At 40.0% G+C, this 18,365-nt stretch overlaps 3 protein-coding genes across 3 annotated transcripts in view; all 3 read right to left on the bottom strand.

Moving 5' to 3' along the window:
• The window catches only part of LOC103153854 (golgin subfamily A member 3-like), a 9,024-nt gene extending 3,465 nt beyond the window's left edge, over window positions 1-5,559 (bottom strand). The window contains exons 1-9 of the mRNA XM_007574925.2: window positions 4,771-5,559; window positions 3,867-3,941; window positions 3,707-3,790; window positions 2,903-2,965; window positions 2,047-2,148; window positions 1,038-1,109; window positions 901-957; window positions 266-328; window positions 114-176 (exon numbers count right to left, since the gene is read on the bottom strand). Of these exons, the coding sequence (XP_007574987.1) occupies window positions 114-176; window positions 266-328; window positions 901-957; window positions 1,038-1,109; window positions 2,047-2,148; window positions 2,903-2,965; window positions 3,707-3,790; window positions 3,867-3,941; window positions 4,771-5,128 (937 nt within the window). The 5' untranslated portion in view covers window positions 5,129-5,559. The remainder of the gene's footprint in view (window positions 1-113; window positions 177-265; window positions 329-900; window positions 958-1,037; window positions 1,110-2,046; window positions 2,149-2,902; window positions 2,966-3,706; window positions 3,791-3,866; window positions 3,942-4,770) is intronic.
• A 2,977-nt stretch (window positions 5,560-8,536) lies between these two features.
• On the bottom strand, window positions 8,537-11,738 carry LOC103153835 (tubulin beta-1 chain-like). The gene is made up of 7 exons (XM_007574899.2): window positions 11,578-11,738; window positions 11,240-11,348; window positions 10,772-10,882; window positions 10,119-10,363; window positions 9,683-10,005; window positions 9,255-9,599; window positions 8,537-9,184 (listed from the first exon to the last, which is right to left on the bottom strand). Exons 1-7 carry the CDS (start codon window positions 11,632-11,634, stop codon window positions 9,037-9,039), a joined length of 1,338 nt encoding a protein of 445 aa, XP_007574961.1. The 5' UTR covers window positions 11,635-11,738; the 3' UTR covers window positions 8,537-9,036.
• A 3,254-nt stretch (window positions 11,739-14,992) lies between these two features.
• The window catches only part of LOC103153833 (transcription factor IIIB 90 kDa subunit-like), a 67,595-nt gene continuing 64,222 nt past the window's right edge, over window positions 14,993-18,365 (bottom strand). Inside the window, exons 17-19 of the mRNA XM_007574898.2 lie at window positions 17,729-17,780; window positions 16,353-16,506; window positions 14,993-15,749 (exon numbers count right to left, since the gene is read on the bottom strand). Of these exons, the coding sequence (XP_007574960.1) occupies window positions 15,712-15,749; window positions 16,353-16,506; window positions 17,729-17,780 (244 nt within the window). The 3' untranslated portion in view covers window positions 14,993-15,711. The remainder of the gene's footprint in view (window positions 15,750-16,352; window positions 16,507-17,728; window positions 17,781-18,365) is intronic.

The raw sequence follows: 18,365 nt of genomic DNA, 5'->3' as shown, positions 1-18,365 counted from the left end.
TCTCTCACTGACTCTCAGTCTGACCTCCAGAACTAAACAGGATCCATTCATTCATTCATTTCATGATTTCACAGAGGATGAACAGAACCAAACACAAGACCTGATGATGGTACCTGCAGACTGATTCTTTAATTGGTCCAGTTGTTCCTCAGTAGAGTTCAGTCTGGTCTCCATGTCTACAGAACAGATTTGTCTTTTATTATATATTTCATTTTTCAACTTGTTTTTAAAATAAGTTTCATTTTCAATAAAGTAAACATCATACATGTGTTTATTGTCCTCAGATCTCCCAGCTGTTTTTCACTGGATTCCAGTCTGCTCACCAACTCTAAAACAAACAAAAAAACAGTAAAAATAGTTTCCTTTTTTCTCGTCGAGGCCGTCGGACCTTGAAGTGTCCCAGGGGATTGCTGCCTGTCTCCATCAGTCACTGGACTCTTATTGTCTCACTTGTCTTCATTCTAGAGTTTATTAACTTCCTTTTAAAACAGATACTTTCCTGAAATGTTTTTCTTACACCTAATTGCACATTATCAATCAAAGCCAGCCTGATTACTGCCTTCCTTTATTTAACTTATGGATGTTTTGCATCCATTTCAGGTTTTAAAAAAAACTTGATCCTGAAGAACAACTTCGACTACAATCAGAACTACTAAAATGATTATTTATTTCATATAACTAACTGATAAACAAGCTGACTGACGTGCAAAAGTCAAACTCCACTGTCAGATTAGTTCAGTCGAGCTGTTTCCACTGCAGCAGCTCGCAAAAATAAAACCTGATCTTTGAAGGCAACATGGTGACCAGTAGGCTGGATTACTGTAATGTCCTGTATGTTGGGTCAGTGGGTCGGGTCTGTATGGACCCGTCAGCCTTCACATGGGTCAGAGTGCTGCTCACCTGTGTTGTGGTTCCTGAGTTCATCCTGTTGTCTCTCAGCTTGGTTCAGGCGATGCTCTGCAGCAAACAGTTCAGTTTGGTGTTAAAGGCCAGAATAAAAGAATCTGATGGTGTGACCGGTTGTTGAATGGTCTGACCAGCAGCAGCACTCAGGCCGTCCAGACCCACAAGACTGGAACTCAGTTTGTTTTCCAACTCATGAATTTGACCTGGAAAGGAAGAGAGTCAGATAAAACATCCACCTTTTTCTAATAACCAGTGGAGCTGAAACGTTGATGTTCCAGTGAAGAAGTTTTACTGCTGTTAAATCAGACAACAAGTCAATAACTCTTGAGTATTTAAAAGTACTAGTTCCACTGGGAGATTTTTTTTAAATTTAAAACAGAAAAAAATGTCTTTTTATAAGTGAAACCATCAACCTGTGGAGCTAGTATGGTTTAATTTATATTCAAGAATTATTGACTAAAACAAATGTATTTATATCACTGAAAAGTTACTCGTCAGTCAGTTTTGTCTTGTATTAACTAGAACCCGACGGACCCACCGGTGGGTCCAGCTGCCACTTGACCTCGGCTCGCTCTGTAAACAAAGGCTCCACGTGCCTTTAAATTTTTTTTTATTTTTTATTATCCGCTAAAAGAGGCTTTAATCTTTCAAAAACTATTCCGCATAAAGGTTTTGCCCAAAATGTTAAGATTTAAATTTATTTATACCCCCTGAGGGTGTAAGAGGTTAAGATATTAGAAAAAGTCCTTGCATCTGTTTTTTTATTTATTTATTTATTTATTATTTTTTTAGATTTCACAAATAAAATGAATAATGAATAAAGCAACTCAGTTCTAGTTGAATTATTGTAAGCATGTTGGATTTTTAACCGGAATGAATCAAAGGTCGTCTGCAGGTCAGTAGAATAGCTCTGGCTAGCATGTTAGCCTTCCAGGATCGTCTGAAGTTTTCATCAAAGTCTCTGCTACAAGCCAGTTTCCCACTACAAGTAGATGAGCTTTGAATAAAAGGTGACAGAAACATGGATGTGATGTAACTATGGGCTCATTGCTGCATGACAGTGTCAGAGGAGAGGAGGCTGATGTAGTAGCATCATGTGCTCTTAGTAAAATGTCTTGGACCCAGAAGGCTGACCCTTACCTTCGATGTCAGCCTTCAGCTTGTGTAGGTGGATGTCCAGGTGATTCTCCAGCACCAGAACTTCAGAATCCATCCCAGCTGAAGTGTTGCAGGCCTGGATCTCTGGGAGAGAAGAAAATCTGACGAATGTTTTTCATTTCAACACAAACGTTTGTAGTGACTCCTGGCAGATACTTTGCTTTTCTACTCTTGCTGCCACTCAAACTGTTGCAGCAGAATGATAAAAACGCTCCACTTTCCACATTTTGTCACATTACAGTCAGAAGCTTCAATGTATTTTACTGGGATTTCATGTCATAGATGAACACAAAGTTTTCACATTTTCTTCACAAATAAGAAAACAGATGTGGCATTCTTTGAATCTGATAAAATAATACTGATATGCTAAAATGGCTTAGTCAAAGTTGAAACATAAATCCAACTGAGGATCTGTAACAAAATGTAAAAACTGATGTTCACAGACGCCCTCCGTCCAGTCTGACTGAGTTTGATCCGTTCTGATGATTAAAGTTGGCAGTGAGGCTCAGAGCATCACTGATGAAATACAGTGGAGCTTGTGGCTGCAGTGACAACATGTGAAAAACCTCAGAGGGTGTGAATACTTTTACTGTAGTTCTTAGTTTGAGATTAAGATCAAACAACCTTTGCTAAATCAAACTGGCGTCAGAATTTCTTTGAGTTGAAGTTTTTATTCAAGACTCCTGCAACAGAACTGAGAAAACTTCAGGAAAACATGCTAGCTAGCTACATTTTCTAGGTCCACAAACATCCTGAGCTCAGTGTGATGAAACGTTTAGAAAGTCTCACTGAATCTAAGAACGAACCAGACTGCAAAGAGTGTGAGGAGCAGCCTGACCTGAGATCTGCCCCATCAGCTCCTCCATCAAACTCTCCGTGTTGCACAGTCTGCCTGCCAGAACTGAAAGCAGCAAAACGCAGGTTACTGACAGCAGGCATCCAGAGGGAAATCCACTGGATCAGATCCTACTGGCCTGTCCAACTCAGAACATGTGACAAATGTCTAACACTTCAGAATGACACATTACTTTTGTTAACTGAGTGAAGCTGTGAGAGCTCAGGTGGATCCAGCTGCACTTTGAGTAACAAAACACCCTGTCCTCCTCCTGCTCCTTCCTTATTCATATCCATGGCTACTTCCTGTTGTCTTTTTTTACTTCCTGTTGTCTTTTTTTTACTTCCTGTTGTCTTCTTCGACATTTTCAAAAGTAGTACCATCCAGCTGTTGATCATGTGACTTGTGTGATGTGAAAAAAAGTGTTTGTATTGTAGTTTCGCAAAATACATCCATTTAATGTGACCAAAAAACCTTTTATCAAAAAACATGAGCTTTTTCAAAATTATTGTGTTTCCATAAAGTAAATTCACTTTTGTTGTTTCAATTTGTGGAATTCTATGTTTATTGGGAACATAAGTCACGCCATGTTTTTTAGATTTTCCACAGCTTTTAAATTATCTTTTTTTTTCTGCTTCCACAGTCGTATGTGTTGGTTTGTCACAAAGGAATCCTAATTAATACAAACAAGTTTGTGGTAGGAACATGAGGAGATGTAGATAAGGTCAGGGAGTGTGAACACTTCAGTGGAGCTCTGTGCTGAACCCAGAGAAGAAGTAATGAAGTTGATGGGAGGAGGATGATGACCTGTGTCCTTCCTCCTCAGCTGCTCCACGCTGCTCTCACTGGCCCTCAGTCTGGTCTGCAGGAACGGCAGCTCAGCCGCAACAGCTGTGGAGACAGCAGCACCGAACCGCTCAGCGCTGCAGAGACACACCAGCAGCTTTTTGTTTTTTCTGGGACTCACCTGAGTTCTTCTTCTTCAGGATCTCCACTGAGTTGTCACTGCTGTTTATTCTGGCATGAAGCTCTGATATCTCAGCTAAGAGAAACAAACGAGGCAGGAAATGTCAGAGCTGTCTGGGGTCAGGATCGCAACGCCTGAGAGAAGGATCCATAAAGCTTTGAAACATTTTCAAAACTGAGTATTTTATCAGTTTTATGTGCTAAATAAACATATGGTGGAGGATGACTTTAAAACTGTTCATATATAAAATCTGATAAGTGTGGTGTACATTTCTATTCAGCCTCACTCAGTCAGTACAGTGGAAAACCAACTTTTCTCTCCAGTTCCAGTTGCAGGTGGTTGGATGTTTGCCTCTTAGTGTTTAAACATCCACAGACTGACAGTTTTGTTGCTTTGTTTTTGTAAAAAAAAAAAAAAAAGAAGCTAAAGCTCAATCATCTTCCTCTTGAAGATGGGGTTAAAGGTCAGTTTGCTGGCCAATCAATCACAATGCCACCATGAATATTGAAGCAGCTTTTGGTACTTTTGGCAGTGTGGGCCAATACCAAGTTCTGCTGGAAAATGAAATCAACATCTCCATCCAGTTTGTTAGCAGGAATTAGCATGAAGCTCTAGAATGTCCTGGTAGTTGGACAAAAGAAAACCCAGCAGACCAGAACTCTGCTTGTGGAACTGGGGACCAGAGATTTAGGGGTTGCTGTGCTGAGTTAAGACTACATCTTTTTGGAAAAGGTTTGGCTAGAATTGAACCTGAACTCTCTGCCTTTATCTGTCCAAATATACTGAACTGAACGGACTCTGGTTGATGGATCTCGCCTTTATCTCCTCGTCACAGCTATGATCAGCCAATAGGATGATAAGGTTAATGAAGCACATGAACAGGAAACACAACAACTAGTCTGACCTTTGGTCTGCTCTTCCAGCTCCTCTACCTTCTTCCTCAGACCAGAGGTCTGCTCCGTCAGCAGGAGGTCTAGCGCCATCTGCAGCTCATCCATGCTCTGCTTCTGCAGCTTTGCCTCCATCTCCCCGTCCCTCAGCCGACTCTCCACAGTCCGGAGTTCTTGTCGTTGCTCCACTTGTTCCCCCTTTAGACTGAGGACCAGCTGCTTCAGGCCCTGCATCTCTTCCCAGAGGACGCTCAGGTCCCCGGGGGGACGTGCTTCGGTCCTGCTGCCATCGTCTGCAGGAACAGAGACCTCCGTTCGGCCTTCACCTACGGAGCAGCAGAGCATCAACAGGAACAGAACAGCAGACCTCATGTTGAAGCCAGAAGCTGTAGATAAGCCAGTCCAGCAGCTTTAACACAGTAATCCAGCAGGAGAACATTCCAGGGTAGAGAGAGGGGGGCTCACCATAAATCCTCTGATCATGCATGAAACAGGCAAAACAACACATTAACACTAAACTGTAATCATGATCCTCCCTTTATTCAGATAACCCTAAATAAAATCCAGAACAAGCCACTGCTGTCAGAAGTCACATGATTAGTAAAGAGAATCCAGCTGTTGGTTTTCTGACCTCAGATGTTTGTTAGAGAACATTAGAGAACAACATGGAGACCAACAGACCAGGGAGAAGTTTAAATCAGGGTTAGGATCTACAACAACAGGCAGATTGGAACAAATCCCACATCTCTGATCAATCCATCATCTGAACATGGAGAGAGGGTGGAGCAGCTGCAGACCTACCAGAAGGTGGAGGTCCACCTAGACTGATGGGACAGCTTTTATCAGAGAGGCAAACCGTGGTAACCAGGGAGGAGCTGGTTACCAGGGAGATTTACACCTGAGGTGAAAGAATCTGTTCGTCAACCAGAGGTGAGTCAGTCATAGTTACATTTATTTGAGTAACTTTTTGGAAAAAATTGACTTCAGGGAGTAGTTTTAATAAAACATATTTTTTACTTGTACTTGAGGAATGTTAACATAGAGTATCGGTAATTCCAGGATACTAGTCACTGTGAGTCACATCACTGAAAGAAGAACAGGTTCATTTTAACTAAAATGTTCGAGACACAGAAACAACAGTTTATGTTAAAGTGAAACATCTTGTTCATAAACTAGCTTTGTTGTTTTAATGTCAGTTCCTACCTGCTGTGGCTTTAGGAGATCAAGAAAATACAGTAAACAGCAAAGAGTCACTGGAAGAATTTGACCCGATTTTAACACATTTTTTACTTATTACCTATTGTAAGAATTGATTTCAAGTTTTATATAGAAAAAACCTGACTCATGGAAATCCACATTAGTAGATTCAAGCTGCTCTTCATACTTTTGGCCACCAGGTGTCAGTAAAGGGAACAGCGTTGAAAAGCTTCGAGTAATGAACGTTTTTCCAACACAAGCTGCACGGAGTTTCGTTTGGCCATCAGCAACTTCTAGTCTAGTGTTTCTTAGAAGTTTATAAGTAAGTTAAAGACTACCAGAGTAATCAGGGCTACATACATAAAACTGCTTTGAAAAGGCTGATAAACATGGAGGAAAGTAGATATTTTGTGCATCATCCTAAAAGCTTTATCAGCTATAACCTGTTCAGTAACTTGGTATAATCTTTTCTCTACTTTATTCATTCACTCACTCAGAAACTCTAGTTTTCTGAATCTTTCAAAGCTACACCTATTATCGCTGCAGTCATTTTTCTCATAGCAAATGGAGCTGTGAGAAAAGAAGGATCCTCTTCAAGTACTCTGAAGTTTTCACTCAGAAGAGCACTTGACCCCTTGTTTCCCTTTTATTTAAATGGTGGTGCTGCAGAAGCATTAAAATGATATTTTTGGAACAAGAAGCAGTTGGTGAAACGTACCCAGATGATCTGATCATAACAGAAAGCTACAAGAAGCAGTTTCTGCTGGTACTCTTCCTGGATACCTGCACCCTACAGAGGATGCTCAGTGGGATCCTGGCTGTCATATTAATTCCCTCTTGAACGTCATGTGTCTGTATTTTCTTCCCTTTCATAACTTTGTTGGATGGTTGTTTTTCAACTAATTGTCAATTTCTATTTAGAAGCCACAGTTCTGATTCATTTAAAGATAGAATTTAGTTCAGTTTGTTATGTTTAATAATTCATATTTATGTTCAACATCCAATCTTCAGTTCATGTTCATCAACTCCAGGTCACCAAACATTAAGCTACAACAAAACTCCTTATAACTGAATCCCCAAAGACTTAAATTTGTTTCACATATCAAATGATTATGTACTAACAGAAGAGAAATCATCAGTACAGTTTGGTGAATCACAACCATCGCTACATGAAAAATTAACTGCAACAGAAAATAGTTTTGAGGCTTTAAATTTGTCAGACTTTCCCCTTTTTAAAATGGAGATTCTGACACCATCAACCTGGTGTCTCCAGCTTTGTTTACTGTCTGCATGTAGAAAATAGATAAATAGAACATGCTAGTGAGGCTCTGTAACGTTTCTTGGGATCATATTTATGGTTAACTATTACTGAGGATCCTGCATTTGCTCTGACTTGAGTTTTCAATCCATTCAAGTCAATTTTCAAAAGTACATTCATTACAGATTTAAAAATATCTTATGAATGCTTGGAGGAAAAAAAAAATCAGTTCACTACATTTCAGAGTCAAGCTCAACTTCCTGTAGGATTCATTTGACTGGCAATTTGTTTTATCATTATATGACATCTACAAACTGACAGCTCTGCTTATCTAACAGCAAATCAGAAGCTGAAGGCTGACCGTCTGAACAGACTGAGCCCTGTGGGGTAACAGCTGAATGTTGGACTGCAGACTGACGGCACCAGAACCTTTGAGAATGTTAAAAAATTGTTATGCTTCTATAAGTGACAAAAATACTGATCCACAGCCCTGCTCAAAATAAATCAATTCGTCACATGATACACAGTTCAGCACCAAGTTGAAAGTTTATTCAAAATCTATGAACAAAAGCAGAAAAGTAACAGAGACTGACAGTCATTTCCAGTGTTGTAGTGCAATCAGTGAACTAACCCTAAATATGTTTTCCAGAGAAAATGACTAACCTCAGTAACTATGTAGAACTTGTCAGTGTAACAGGAAGTAACGAGCAGCTTGGAGGAAAGTTCTATGAACAGTGAACATGAGTCGGGTCTAATGGAACCGTTCTACTCAGTCCCACTAGCAAAGCAAAAACCAATCAGCTCACAGACAGAGAACAGAAAGGTTTAAAGTGTAACTAACCCCAAATCAACTTTCTTGTCTTAATAAATTGTTTAAATAGGCGATTTAGGGTTCTTTATGTTTTTCAATAAATCATGTAAATTTGTTTAGTTCTGTGATATTCTACATAAAACAGTCTCAGTGCTCGGGTCCTTCAGTTGAATGGTGAAACACACTAAACTCCCTACATCTGTCACTATATTAGGGGGCTGAAGAGGAACAAACAAAACAATAAATAGGCAAGAAACTGGATAAGTCAAGTGTTTGTCATCCTGACCACAGCGCCGCTCACCAGGCCTGTTGACATAAATCAATTCGTCACATGATAAATTAAAATAAGCTCAATAATTTCCATTTACATGATTGTTTTTCTCGTGTCTCTTTATACAAAACTCTTCAGTCTGGTGCTTTGGTCTAAATTAGCCTGTTTTTTTTAAAAGGTAATTTTGTTTACAGAAACTTCAGCATCCATTTTATTTGAAGTTCTGGTTTTAAATATTTTAAATATTATTTCGAATATTTAAAATGTCTTTTGGTTCCAGTGTTAAATATTCATTAGAAACTAAAGTTTAATGAAATTTGAAGATGTGTTCTTGCATAATGCCAATCTCATATTACTTGAAAATGGTCTCAAAACAAGAATATAATTGTTTATCGCAATAACTTCTGGGATGATTTATCGTTCAGCAAAATATGTTAATATACCAGGCTTACCGCTCAGCCCTACACCTGGCTGAGTCTTTTGGCTCTGCCTGCTCTGATGCTTTCTAACAGGGGTTAGTTACACTTTAACATCACTAGTAGAGTCAGCTTTACACATTTAAAATATGTATATTCCAGAAATAGTTCTAATGTAAAATCTAACATGATTCAAGCTGAGCCTGAGAAAATCCTTCAATCTCAGAAGCAGTAAAGCTGCTGCTGTTTAGCACAACTTCAGTGTTTTGACCTAAATGCTTCCTGATTGTAACTGCAGATCAGGAGGAAAAACAACATGGCGGCTGCTTAGGCCAGGTCTTCTTCTCCCTCCTCTTCAAACTCTCCCTCCTCCTCTGCCGTGGCCTCCTGGTACTGCTGGTATTCAGACACCAGGTCGTTCATGTTGCTCTCTGCCTCGGTGAACTCCATCTCGTCCATGCCCTCGCCAGTGTACCTGCGACGACACAACGTCAGTGTCTATATGATGTACAGCACGCCGCTATGAATCACTGCATTGTACTCACCAGTGCAGGAAGGCCTTGCGGCGGAACATGGCGGTGAACTGCTCCGAGATGCGCTTGAACAGCTCCTGGATGGCTGTGCTGTTTCCAATGAAGGTGGCGGCCATCTTGAGGCCGCGTGGCGGGATGTCGCAGACGGCCGTCTTCACGTTGTTGGGGATCCACTCCACGAAGTAGCTGCTGTTCTTGTTCTGAACGTTCAGCATCTGCTCGTCCACCTCCTTCATGGACATGCGGCCACGGAAGATGGCCGCCACCGTCAGGTAGCGGCCGTGGCGCGGGTCGCACGCCGCCATCATGTTTTTGGCGTCGAACATCTGCATGGTGAGTTCAGGGACTGTCAGGGCCCTGGAAGACAGACCTTCAGTGAAAAGGAAGTTTCTAAAACAGTGGTGTTGATCGTAATCTAAGGCTGGACGCAGCGTCTTCACCTGTACTGCTGGCTGCCTCGGCTCGTCAGCGGGGCGAAGCCCGGCATGAAGAAGTGCAGTCTGGGAAACGGCACCATGTTGACGGCCAGCTTCCTCAGGTCGGCGTTCAGCTGGCCGGGGAAGCGCAGGCAGGTGGTGACGCCGCTCATTGTGGCCGACACCAGGTGGTTCAGATCGCCGTAGGTGGGCGTGGTCAGCTTCAACGTACGGAAGCAGATGTCGTACAGCGCCTCGTTGTCAATGCAGTAGGTCTCATCGGTGTTCTCCACCAGCTGGTGGACGGACAGGGTGGCGTTATAGGGCTCCACCACGGTGTCTGACACCTGTCAGGAGGGGGCGGGGTTACAGAGAACAATGGAGCCTAGTTAAAGACCCAGAGGAAGCAGCTATGAGGCACAGCATCTTATCTGAACCGATTTGAATGCCAGATGTAAACCTTGGGTGACGGCACCACGCTGAACGTGTTCATGATGCGGTCCGGATACTCCTCCCGGATCTTGCTGATGAGGAGCGTGCCCATGCCGGAGCCAGTGCCTCCTCCCAGGGAGTGGGTGAGCTGGAAGCCCTGCAGGCAGTCGCAGCTCTCCGCCTCCTTCCTCACCACATCCAGCACTGAGTCCACCAGCTCGGCTCCTTCAGTGTAGTGGCCCTTAGCCCAGTTATTACCAGCACCGCTCTGACCTGGAACAGACCCAAGTAGAGAATATTCAGAGAATAAAGACTTAATTAGGACTATCATGACTTAGTTGTCAAAGTTCACTGTAAAGATTTGACTAGTTTTATAACTGCATCTTTGATCCAGATTTCTTAAACTTGAACTAAATTGAGTGGTTTTCCTTCAGACTGCTTCCTGTTTCCTCACCTTTCTGGTCAACATTAGATCTGTTAGTGAGTTTAAAGGATTCTTTTCCATTTCAGCCTCATTCAAAACAGAAATAATAGTTTGTTTCCAGTTCACCTGCATCATATTTAACATTGTATTAAAAAAAATCTCTGTGGATTTTTTTAATACAAAAAAAGACAGTCTTCCAGTTTTGTGTGGCTGCTCTATGTAAATAAAATGCAAATATGCTAAAGCAATACACTCACCAAAAACAAAGTTGTCAGGCCTAAACACCTGTCCAAAAGGACCAGACCTCACAGAGTCCATAGTGCCCGGCTCCAAGTCCACCAGAACAGCACGAGGGACATACTTTCCACCTACAGGAGACAAAAGTAAATTGGACTAAAGTATAAAAAAATAGAAAGAAAAACATTTTCTCCATTAACTGCAATAATAATTTATTTTCTCTAATTATAAAAGCCAGTGTGCGCAACATGTGGGAGAAAAGTTGTAGCAACCGATTATCTGTTGCCAACAACTAAAAGGTTAGCAACAACTCTTCCTAAAGTTAATAGTCGCCGTTAGCAACAGCTAACTAGTAACCATTGAATTGACTTGAAGTCCAGGCCCTCTGGTGGACGGTCGTGGTACTAAAATGTTTCTTTGAGATATTGAATTACTTGGACCTCCAATGAAGTAATACTATACAACTATGAGGCAAACTATGAACCAACCTGACGCCTCGTTGTAATACACGTTGATACGGTCCAACTGAAGGTCGCTGTCCCCGTGGTATACCCCGGTTGGGTCAATACCGTGTTCGTCGCTTATCACCTCCCAAAACTACAACCAAAAAGAGAAGAAAAATATTAAATTAACTAATTGAGCAGAGAGATTTACTGAAAACAACGCAAGCCAACAGTTATGAATAGCCTTTCAGCTAACAGCTACGCTAGCATTTTTCCTGCTGAGCAAGCTGTTGATTATTTAGCAGCGCGCACAAACTAAGTAATATTTCAGTCGGTGTCCCAACGAATTTAGGCCGAAGTTTCAAGCATGAATACTTTCTAACCTTGGCTCCAATCTGGTTCCCGCATTGGCCAGCTTGAAGATGAACGATTTCCCTCATTTTGTCGAAATAAAGACTTTGTGACCCTTCACGAACAGGTAAAGTTGGTGTGCTACTCCACGCAGAGGATTATAAACCTAGGAGGTGGGTGGGAACGTTGCTTAACGGTTGCTACACGCCATTGGATGAAAAGGGTTTCACTTAAATTGTAAACGGTTCCTAATTGGACAATGTAACTTCAGTTCAAACATTGGTTGGAGTGAGCGGGGTTACCGGGTTACCTTGGAAACCAAAAATAAACCTTTAACACCACCGCTGGTGTTTTCGCCAAAGATTTTGCTTCGCCATATTTTTTGCTTCGTATAGTTACAATCATATCATGTTTAAAACTAAATTAATCTGTATTTATTTTTTAGTGATGAAAGTTTATACAGAATAAATGCACAATAAAAATAAATTAAGTACAAAAATGTAAAAGTTGAAATGACATTTTACACGTTGAATGTTTCCATTATAGGTAAGCCTTCTGTATTCTTATGCTCATTCCATTGTCTACATTTCATTTCTATTTAGTCATTTTGTTATATCTGTGTTCATTTGCATATTTTTTAAAAAATTTTATTAAATATTTCTTTTACATTTTCTGTGTAATTAATGCTTGTCAGTATGTATTTATTTATTTAATGAACTTGCCAGTTGTCTCTATTACATTTTGGACAATTCTAAATAATATCCATATTTACACAATCTGTCTTCCTTGAAAACTGACTTATGAAGATATCATCCATGAATTTTTGCATTTCTCATGTAACCAATTTTATTGTTTATTTAAGACTGAGTTCTCAGACTGGAAATTGGCATTTCCCAACAACACTGTTGAATTTTAGCCCATCAAGAAGCCAAACAGGAGAGGTAGGAGTTATGAGATGATAGATGTTCAAAGAATAATAATAATAAAAAAGGGTGAAAAAATAATAAAATGTACAAAAAGCAGAGAAGGCATCCAGCACCAACAGATCAGACTGATACCAGGTCACTGCGATTTTAAAAGGTAAGAGATTAAGACTAGTTGAGGAGAAGCACTCCTATATTTTTAGAAAGCAAAAGTCTTTTTTTTATTTTCTGGATTTATGTTTTTGTGTGTGTTTATGTAGGCAACAATCTGTTTCATTAGGAACTCACTTTTCTGGTTGAACTCGAGTTGCCTGCAGAGTTTCCGTCCTGTCGACTGTAAACTGGACCTGTAAGTCCTTGTACAGAGGAAATGTAGCTACAGAACACACACATTCTCACAAATATTACACCAAACTTTGTTTTTTCTTCTTTCAGAAGATACAGTTGAAACCAGAAGTTTACATTCACAGAATCAAGAGACAAACACGTTTCTTTCTACCTGAAGTTAAATCAGAACTTCTCATGTTTTTGGTCAATTATTCCTATTTGTTAATGTCAGAAAGCTTAGCAATAACATTCCTAAATAATTTTTTTTTACTTTCTTCAAATTCAGAAGAAAACCTGTTATGTTTGATTGGTCCTGTGTCCTAGAGTTAAATGGGTTTTTGTCCAAAATGAGTACACAGACCACAGAAAAGCCAAACATGTTGTGGAAATGCTGCTGAAGCTGACAAGACAGATTCATTATCCACAGTCAAACTGTCCTGGCCCAATGATGGGCTGAAAGGCCACTCAGCGAGGAAAAAGCCTTTACTTCAAAAGAAGCATAAAAAGCCAGATTTCAGTTTGCAGATGCAGGGATAAAGATCTTTATTTTTGAAGAGATGTTCTGTGGTCTGATGAAACCGTTTGACCATAATGACCATCATTACATTTGGAGGAAAAACTACATTTTCTGAAAGCCTTCCAAAGTTTGTTTTGCTTGTAGTTTTGAAAAGTGTGGAGTTCAATTACAAATATTTTCTAGATCTTAATTAGTATGGAAGAAAAAGATAAAGTATGAATACATTTTTGTATTTAACTTGCTTTTTGACCTTTCTGTGAAAATGTAAACAGAAACTGAAGTCAATTAGAAACACCCAAAACTATTACAAAAAGCTCAATGTAAAGAAATAAAAGATGAAACGACACCTGTCTGATAAAAATCAGACACGTCCTTTAACTACACCTCTGCGTCTTTGTCTCAGTTGCAGGAGAAAAGGAATCTGAGATGAAGGAGAAAAAACGGAGGTCAGAGGGAATGCAGCCATTGGAGAGCTGCTGCGGGCCGCGCCTCCTGTTTCTGTTTGACCTGCTCCACCGGAGAGCAGAGCTGCTTTCAGCACCACCTCCTTCCTCCATCTGGGTGTTGTTGAACTGAACAACATGAGGCAGGTAATGGTTTGAGGATGTGGAAACAATAAAAGCACTGACTGTTTATTTATAAGATCAAGTTAATGTTATGTTTTTAAGAGTATGCCATGAGAAAAGTAATGTCAGCATATTAAAACTAAATGTTTTCGATGTCCTGATGACAAAGCACAGTCAACAGCAAATCCTCAGTTCAGTGAGAATGACTCATCCACTGCCCTCTGGCGGCAGCGGAAGGAACAGCAGGTTGATCTGAAACAACACAGAGACGGAGGAAAAGTCCCAGGATCTCTGGAAACCCTCCGAACGGAACGTTGGTTACGTATTGTAACCCCAGATTCTATGAGTATAGGCGCTTGTGGTTTGGTTCACTTTTCCAGATGTTTGCTGCCATTTTGGACCAACATTTGTGGATGATAATCAACAGCTTTAGCCAAATTATCCCAACTGCACAGACAAAACATTCTCAGGTTTCCAAACAGGAGTAGGAAAAGGAAATTGCTATATTTTAGGTATTCTTCCTCCCAAACAGTGTCTCTTCTGTAGGAACTGTCAGCTTTTTTCAGCAGAGCCACTTCAGCAATCCCAGTCAATTCTGGGATTGAGGAGCATATTTTGGGAAGGAATTAGTGACTGAGACTATATAGATTTTTATATTTAATTTCCTGCACAGTTTGGTAATGTTATGTTTCCCAGATTTAAAAAGAGTGCTTGAATTTTTAGAACAGTTCATTTGAGTGGAACTCACTGAGAAAAGATGTTTTTTTATTCCTATTCTGGTCTTTATTCTTGTATGGTTGGGTTGGATATCTGGTCCTTCAGATCTGCTTATAGCATGGAGACCCAGCCCAGTTAATGTGAACCATGGGTATTTAACTTTATGTCATTGTAACTAAGCATGTCAAACCACAATTTGACAAAATATGGATTTTCTTTAGCTGACTCAGATGATTGGAAGCTACAGTAAGTAGCTTTTCAATAAAACATTTTTTACATATTTGTTAAAGGAATCACTGTGTTGTGACAGTACGCCATCAGACAGACAATCTGTGAAAAGATCGATGTCCTCCACCTTCTCCCTGAGATGTTATAGTTATTTGAAGAAAGGCACGGCTCCCAGTTAGTGATGTCTTTAATGTACTACATAGATACATAATCACAGTCATCACTTCAAGAATACTGCTCTGTCAATTCAGCAAAAATAATACTCACCTTAACATGCAATCATTCAAAAAGAGATCTCAGCCCTGACAAAACTACATAATGCAAAATATATTAACAAAAATGTATTTCCAACTTCTAATTTGAAAGCTTTCTGAGCCCTCCAAAGGACATTGGAAGCAACACAGAACCTGAATCAGATGTTACTTCCATATAAAGATGTTATGGTACAGCTTCAGCAGAAGGTAAACAGGGGAAGGTTATTCCGTTTCAACTTCCATCCAAAAGGTAATGAGAACAACTAATCACAAAACAAAACCAACACAGATCTGGATGGAAGGTCTCAGGAGTGATGTAGTACAGCAGCAACAAGTTCAGAACAGTCTCAGCGTCTTTCTGACTGGAGGTGGATCTTCCTGAAAGGTTGTTTCTGCAGGTTAAAAAAATACAAAAGTCCAACCTGCAAACAATCCAGTGGGCCGTTCCAAGAGCAGCATTATAACCACGCTCCGCCAGCATCCGACCACCAGGTCAAAGCAGCATGGCGTTCTGTAAACCTCTACTCCTGTGTCTGATCCTTAGCAGCTTGTTTTAGGTTCCTGTTAGTGAGGGTCGGCTACAACTTTGGATTCCAAGGCCGGCTGGGAATGATGAGCCAGGTGGACGATGCGGCTAGTATCCATCATCATAATCCCCATCACATCCATAACCTGGACAGAGGGAGAGACAGAGGGGAAAAAAGAAATGACCATGCAGTGAGTGGGTGATTCAGGGTTGAGTTTATCTTCCCTCTGGTTCAGATCTGATTGTTTTGAGTCAGGTTTGAGTCACTCCCACATGTGGTCCTGAATCAGATTCCTGCTGGAGGTTTCCTCCTGTTAAAAGGGAATTCTTCCTTTCCACTTTCACAACATGTTTTCTCAGTATGAGGAACCGCTGCAGTGACTCAGAGCAACGAGCTGGACTGCCTTAGGTTGCATTTTATTAACTGGAATCTCAAACTCAAAATGTATGCATTGGACCCATTTGTCTTGTTAAAGGCATTTAAATGACAGATCGGCTACATTCACACAGCAGGTCTCGATGCTCAACTCTTACTTTTTTGCTGAAATAAAATTTCAGAGATCTGATGAGAAGACGTTTGACTTTCTCCAGACTTATCTTGTTATAAAAATTAGTGATGAGAAAGCATTGGAAAATTGACAATATGGTACCACTTGTTTAAAAAACAAAAACATATTTAAGTACCAACTAACTACATTTATTCACCATGTGCTCTCTAAGGTAAACACCTGCTATGTGTTTAAACTGACCGTCGCCGCCCAGCAGCTCCATGGCACTGACACAGGTCTCCTCCTCTTCATCCTCTTCCTCGTCTACATCGTCATACAGGACGGGTCCACTCTCGACAACAGCTGCACTGGGAGGGGCCTCTGCAGTCGCTGCCGTGGGGGGAGGGGCTTTAGTCTGACCAAACGATCAGGAAGAGATGCTGATTATTTTCACCAGTTTAGTGGCTCATATGATTAAGTCAAACAAAGACATGGCACTACAGCAGAGATAGTAGAGGTGCTAAATGTAGCGTTGTAGTGTGACCAACATCTTTCACCTTATTACAGTAAATGACTTCAGCACCTGATTTTTTTTTTTTTAGATAAAACCCCCCTAGCAAATCATTTACTTGAATGAAAAAAGGAGATATTAATCAGAGTTTTGGAATACTAATTTTCTTCATAGTTCAAAAAGTGAGTTTTTCTTTGTATTTCTAGGTCTTCCCATTGTATTAGTTAAGCTAACAAGTGTTCACACCAAAGGGTTAATTGGCAGTTGTCTATGTTTTCTCAACTGAATTGGGATTATTTTGCAGCGCTGAATCAAAAAATGACATTAATTTTTCCCAATCAGGTTTTTATTTTAATTTGATTTAGAGAAATCTGACCTTCTGACTAAACTGATTACATTTTTTGTGACATAATCAGTTAATTTTCATTCATATTTCTCATCCAAAAAAGATTTTAGGCGAAAAAAAAATTTCTTTTCAACAGTGTATTAATTAAATGCTACAAACTTGGATTTCTATAAACTGAATAATAAACACTGATAAGGGTAAGTACATATAAATTGAACATTTCGTCTTCATTGTGTAAAATGCTCTGTCTCTTTTCTGTCCTGATGGAATCTCTCCTCCTGCTCATCACTCATTGATCAGATTCTCAGGAAACCGATCCAGATGTCAGAACAAGTCATGCATTTTGATGCTGATGTTGCTCCATAATTCAGAAAGTTGATCGCAAAACCAAAGTGATTTTTTGGATCCAGCTAAATAAAATGGCCCTAAAACAGTTAAAAAAACAGTTTGTTGGCTGTTGTCCAGTATTATGATCCTGATGAAACCAGTTGCATTCAGAAATCACATGATCACTAAATAAATTCCACTTAACTTAAAGGAGAACTCCAATGAAAATCTCAAAATGTTGATATTGCGTGAATATTTAAATAAAACATTTATCTGACCTAAAACTTAACTTGTTTTTAGCAGGATCTTTTGGTCAGTTTATACTTATGTGGGGTTATTTTTAGGGGGTGGAGTTGATGACGTGCTCTGTACCAAAATATTATCGGCCTTCTGAGAGTGAAGTATTACAGAAAGTGATATATTAGGTGCAGAGCAAATGAACAGGAAGCTCACCTGCTCCACAGCCAGCTTCTTGTTGGGTTGTCTGCTGATGAACGGCTGTAGTCTGCAACACAATGACGATTAAAGACGTAGAATCAGAAAAATCTAAATTGAATTACGCTTTTAATCTTTACACAGGAGGAAAATAATGTAATGGCTAAAAATGTGAATCCCACGAATTGGCTCCATGTGAACAAAATGAATCCAGTTTAATTTGTCTTATTATATTAATGTTGAGATTCAAGTATTAGTGTTAGGGAAGGGATCTATTTAGTTAGCTAGCTAGCTTATGAAGACTATTGCTACTATTAAACTACATTCTTCATTTAAAAAAAAAATTAAACCCACACACACTTTAATGAGCTCTGTTGTCCCTGAAATTAATTATTTATTTTCCTTTTCCTTGCACTGACTGTCCTTTCTCTTAGTTTATTATATGAAGTCCCAATGTAACATACAGATGTTTTTGGTTGTATTGTGAGAAACAGGAAAATGTTTGGGGTGTATGCGAGGCACTGCAGTCTCAACCTTTCATCTATAAAAGTCTTTGGAAATCAAGACGTAGATGACGAGTAGCTCAACAAGGCACTCCGGTAGACAAGATGAGCTTCATGTTGACTGAAAACCAAACACAGATTTCAGTTGGTCC

The sequence above is a fragment of the Poecilia formosa genome, unplaced genomic scaffold (assembly GCF_000485575.1).
Source record: "Poecilia formosa unplaced genomic scaffold, Poecilia_formosa-5.1.2 Scaffold364, whole genome shotgun sequence".
NCBI classification, from domain to species: domain Eukaryota; kingdom Metazoa; phylum Chordata; class Actinopteri; order Cyprinodontiformes; family Poeciliidae; genus Poecilia; species Poecilia formosa.
Note: the sequence above shows the minus strand (reverse complement) of the source record. Positions and strands in the feature narration are given on the sequence as shown.

Bases quoted from the DNA above. Each gene is read 5' to 3' on its own strand.
- LOC103153835 (XM_007574899.2), bottom strand. From the start codon at position 11,634: ATGAGGGAAATCGTTCATCTTCAAGCTGGCCAATGCGGGAACCAGATT. The intron at 10,883-11,239 runs GTTGGTTCATAG...TGTCTCCTGTAG, and splicing joins GTATTACAACGAGGCGTCAG to GTGGAAAGTATGTCCCTCGT. The intron at 10,006-10,118 runs GTTTACATCTGG...CCCTCCTGACAG, and splicing joins GCGTGGTGCCGTCACCCAAG to GTGTCAGACACCGTGGTGGA.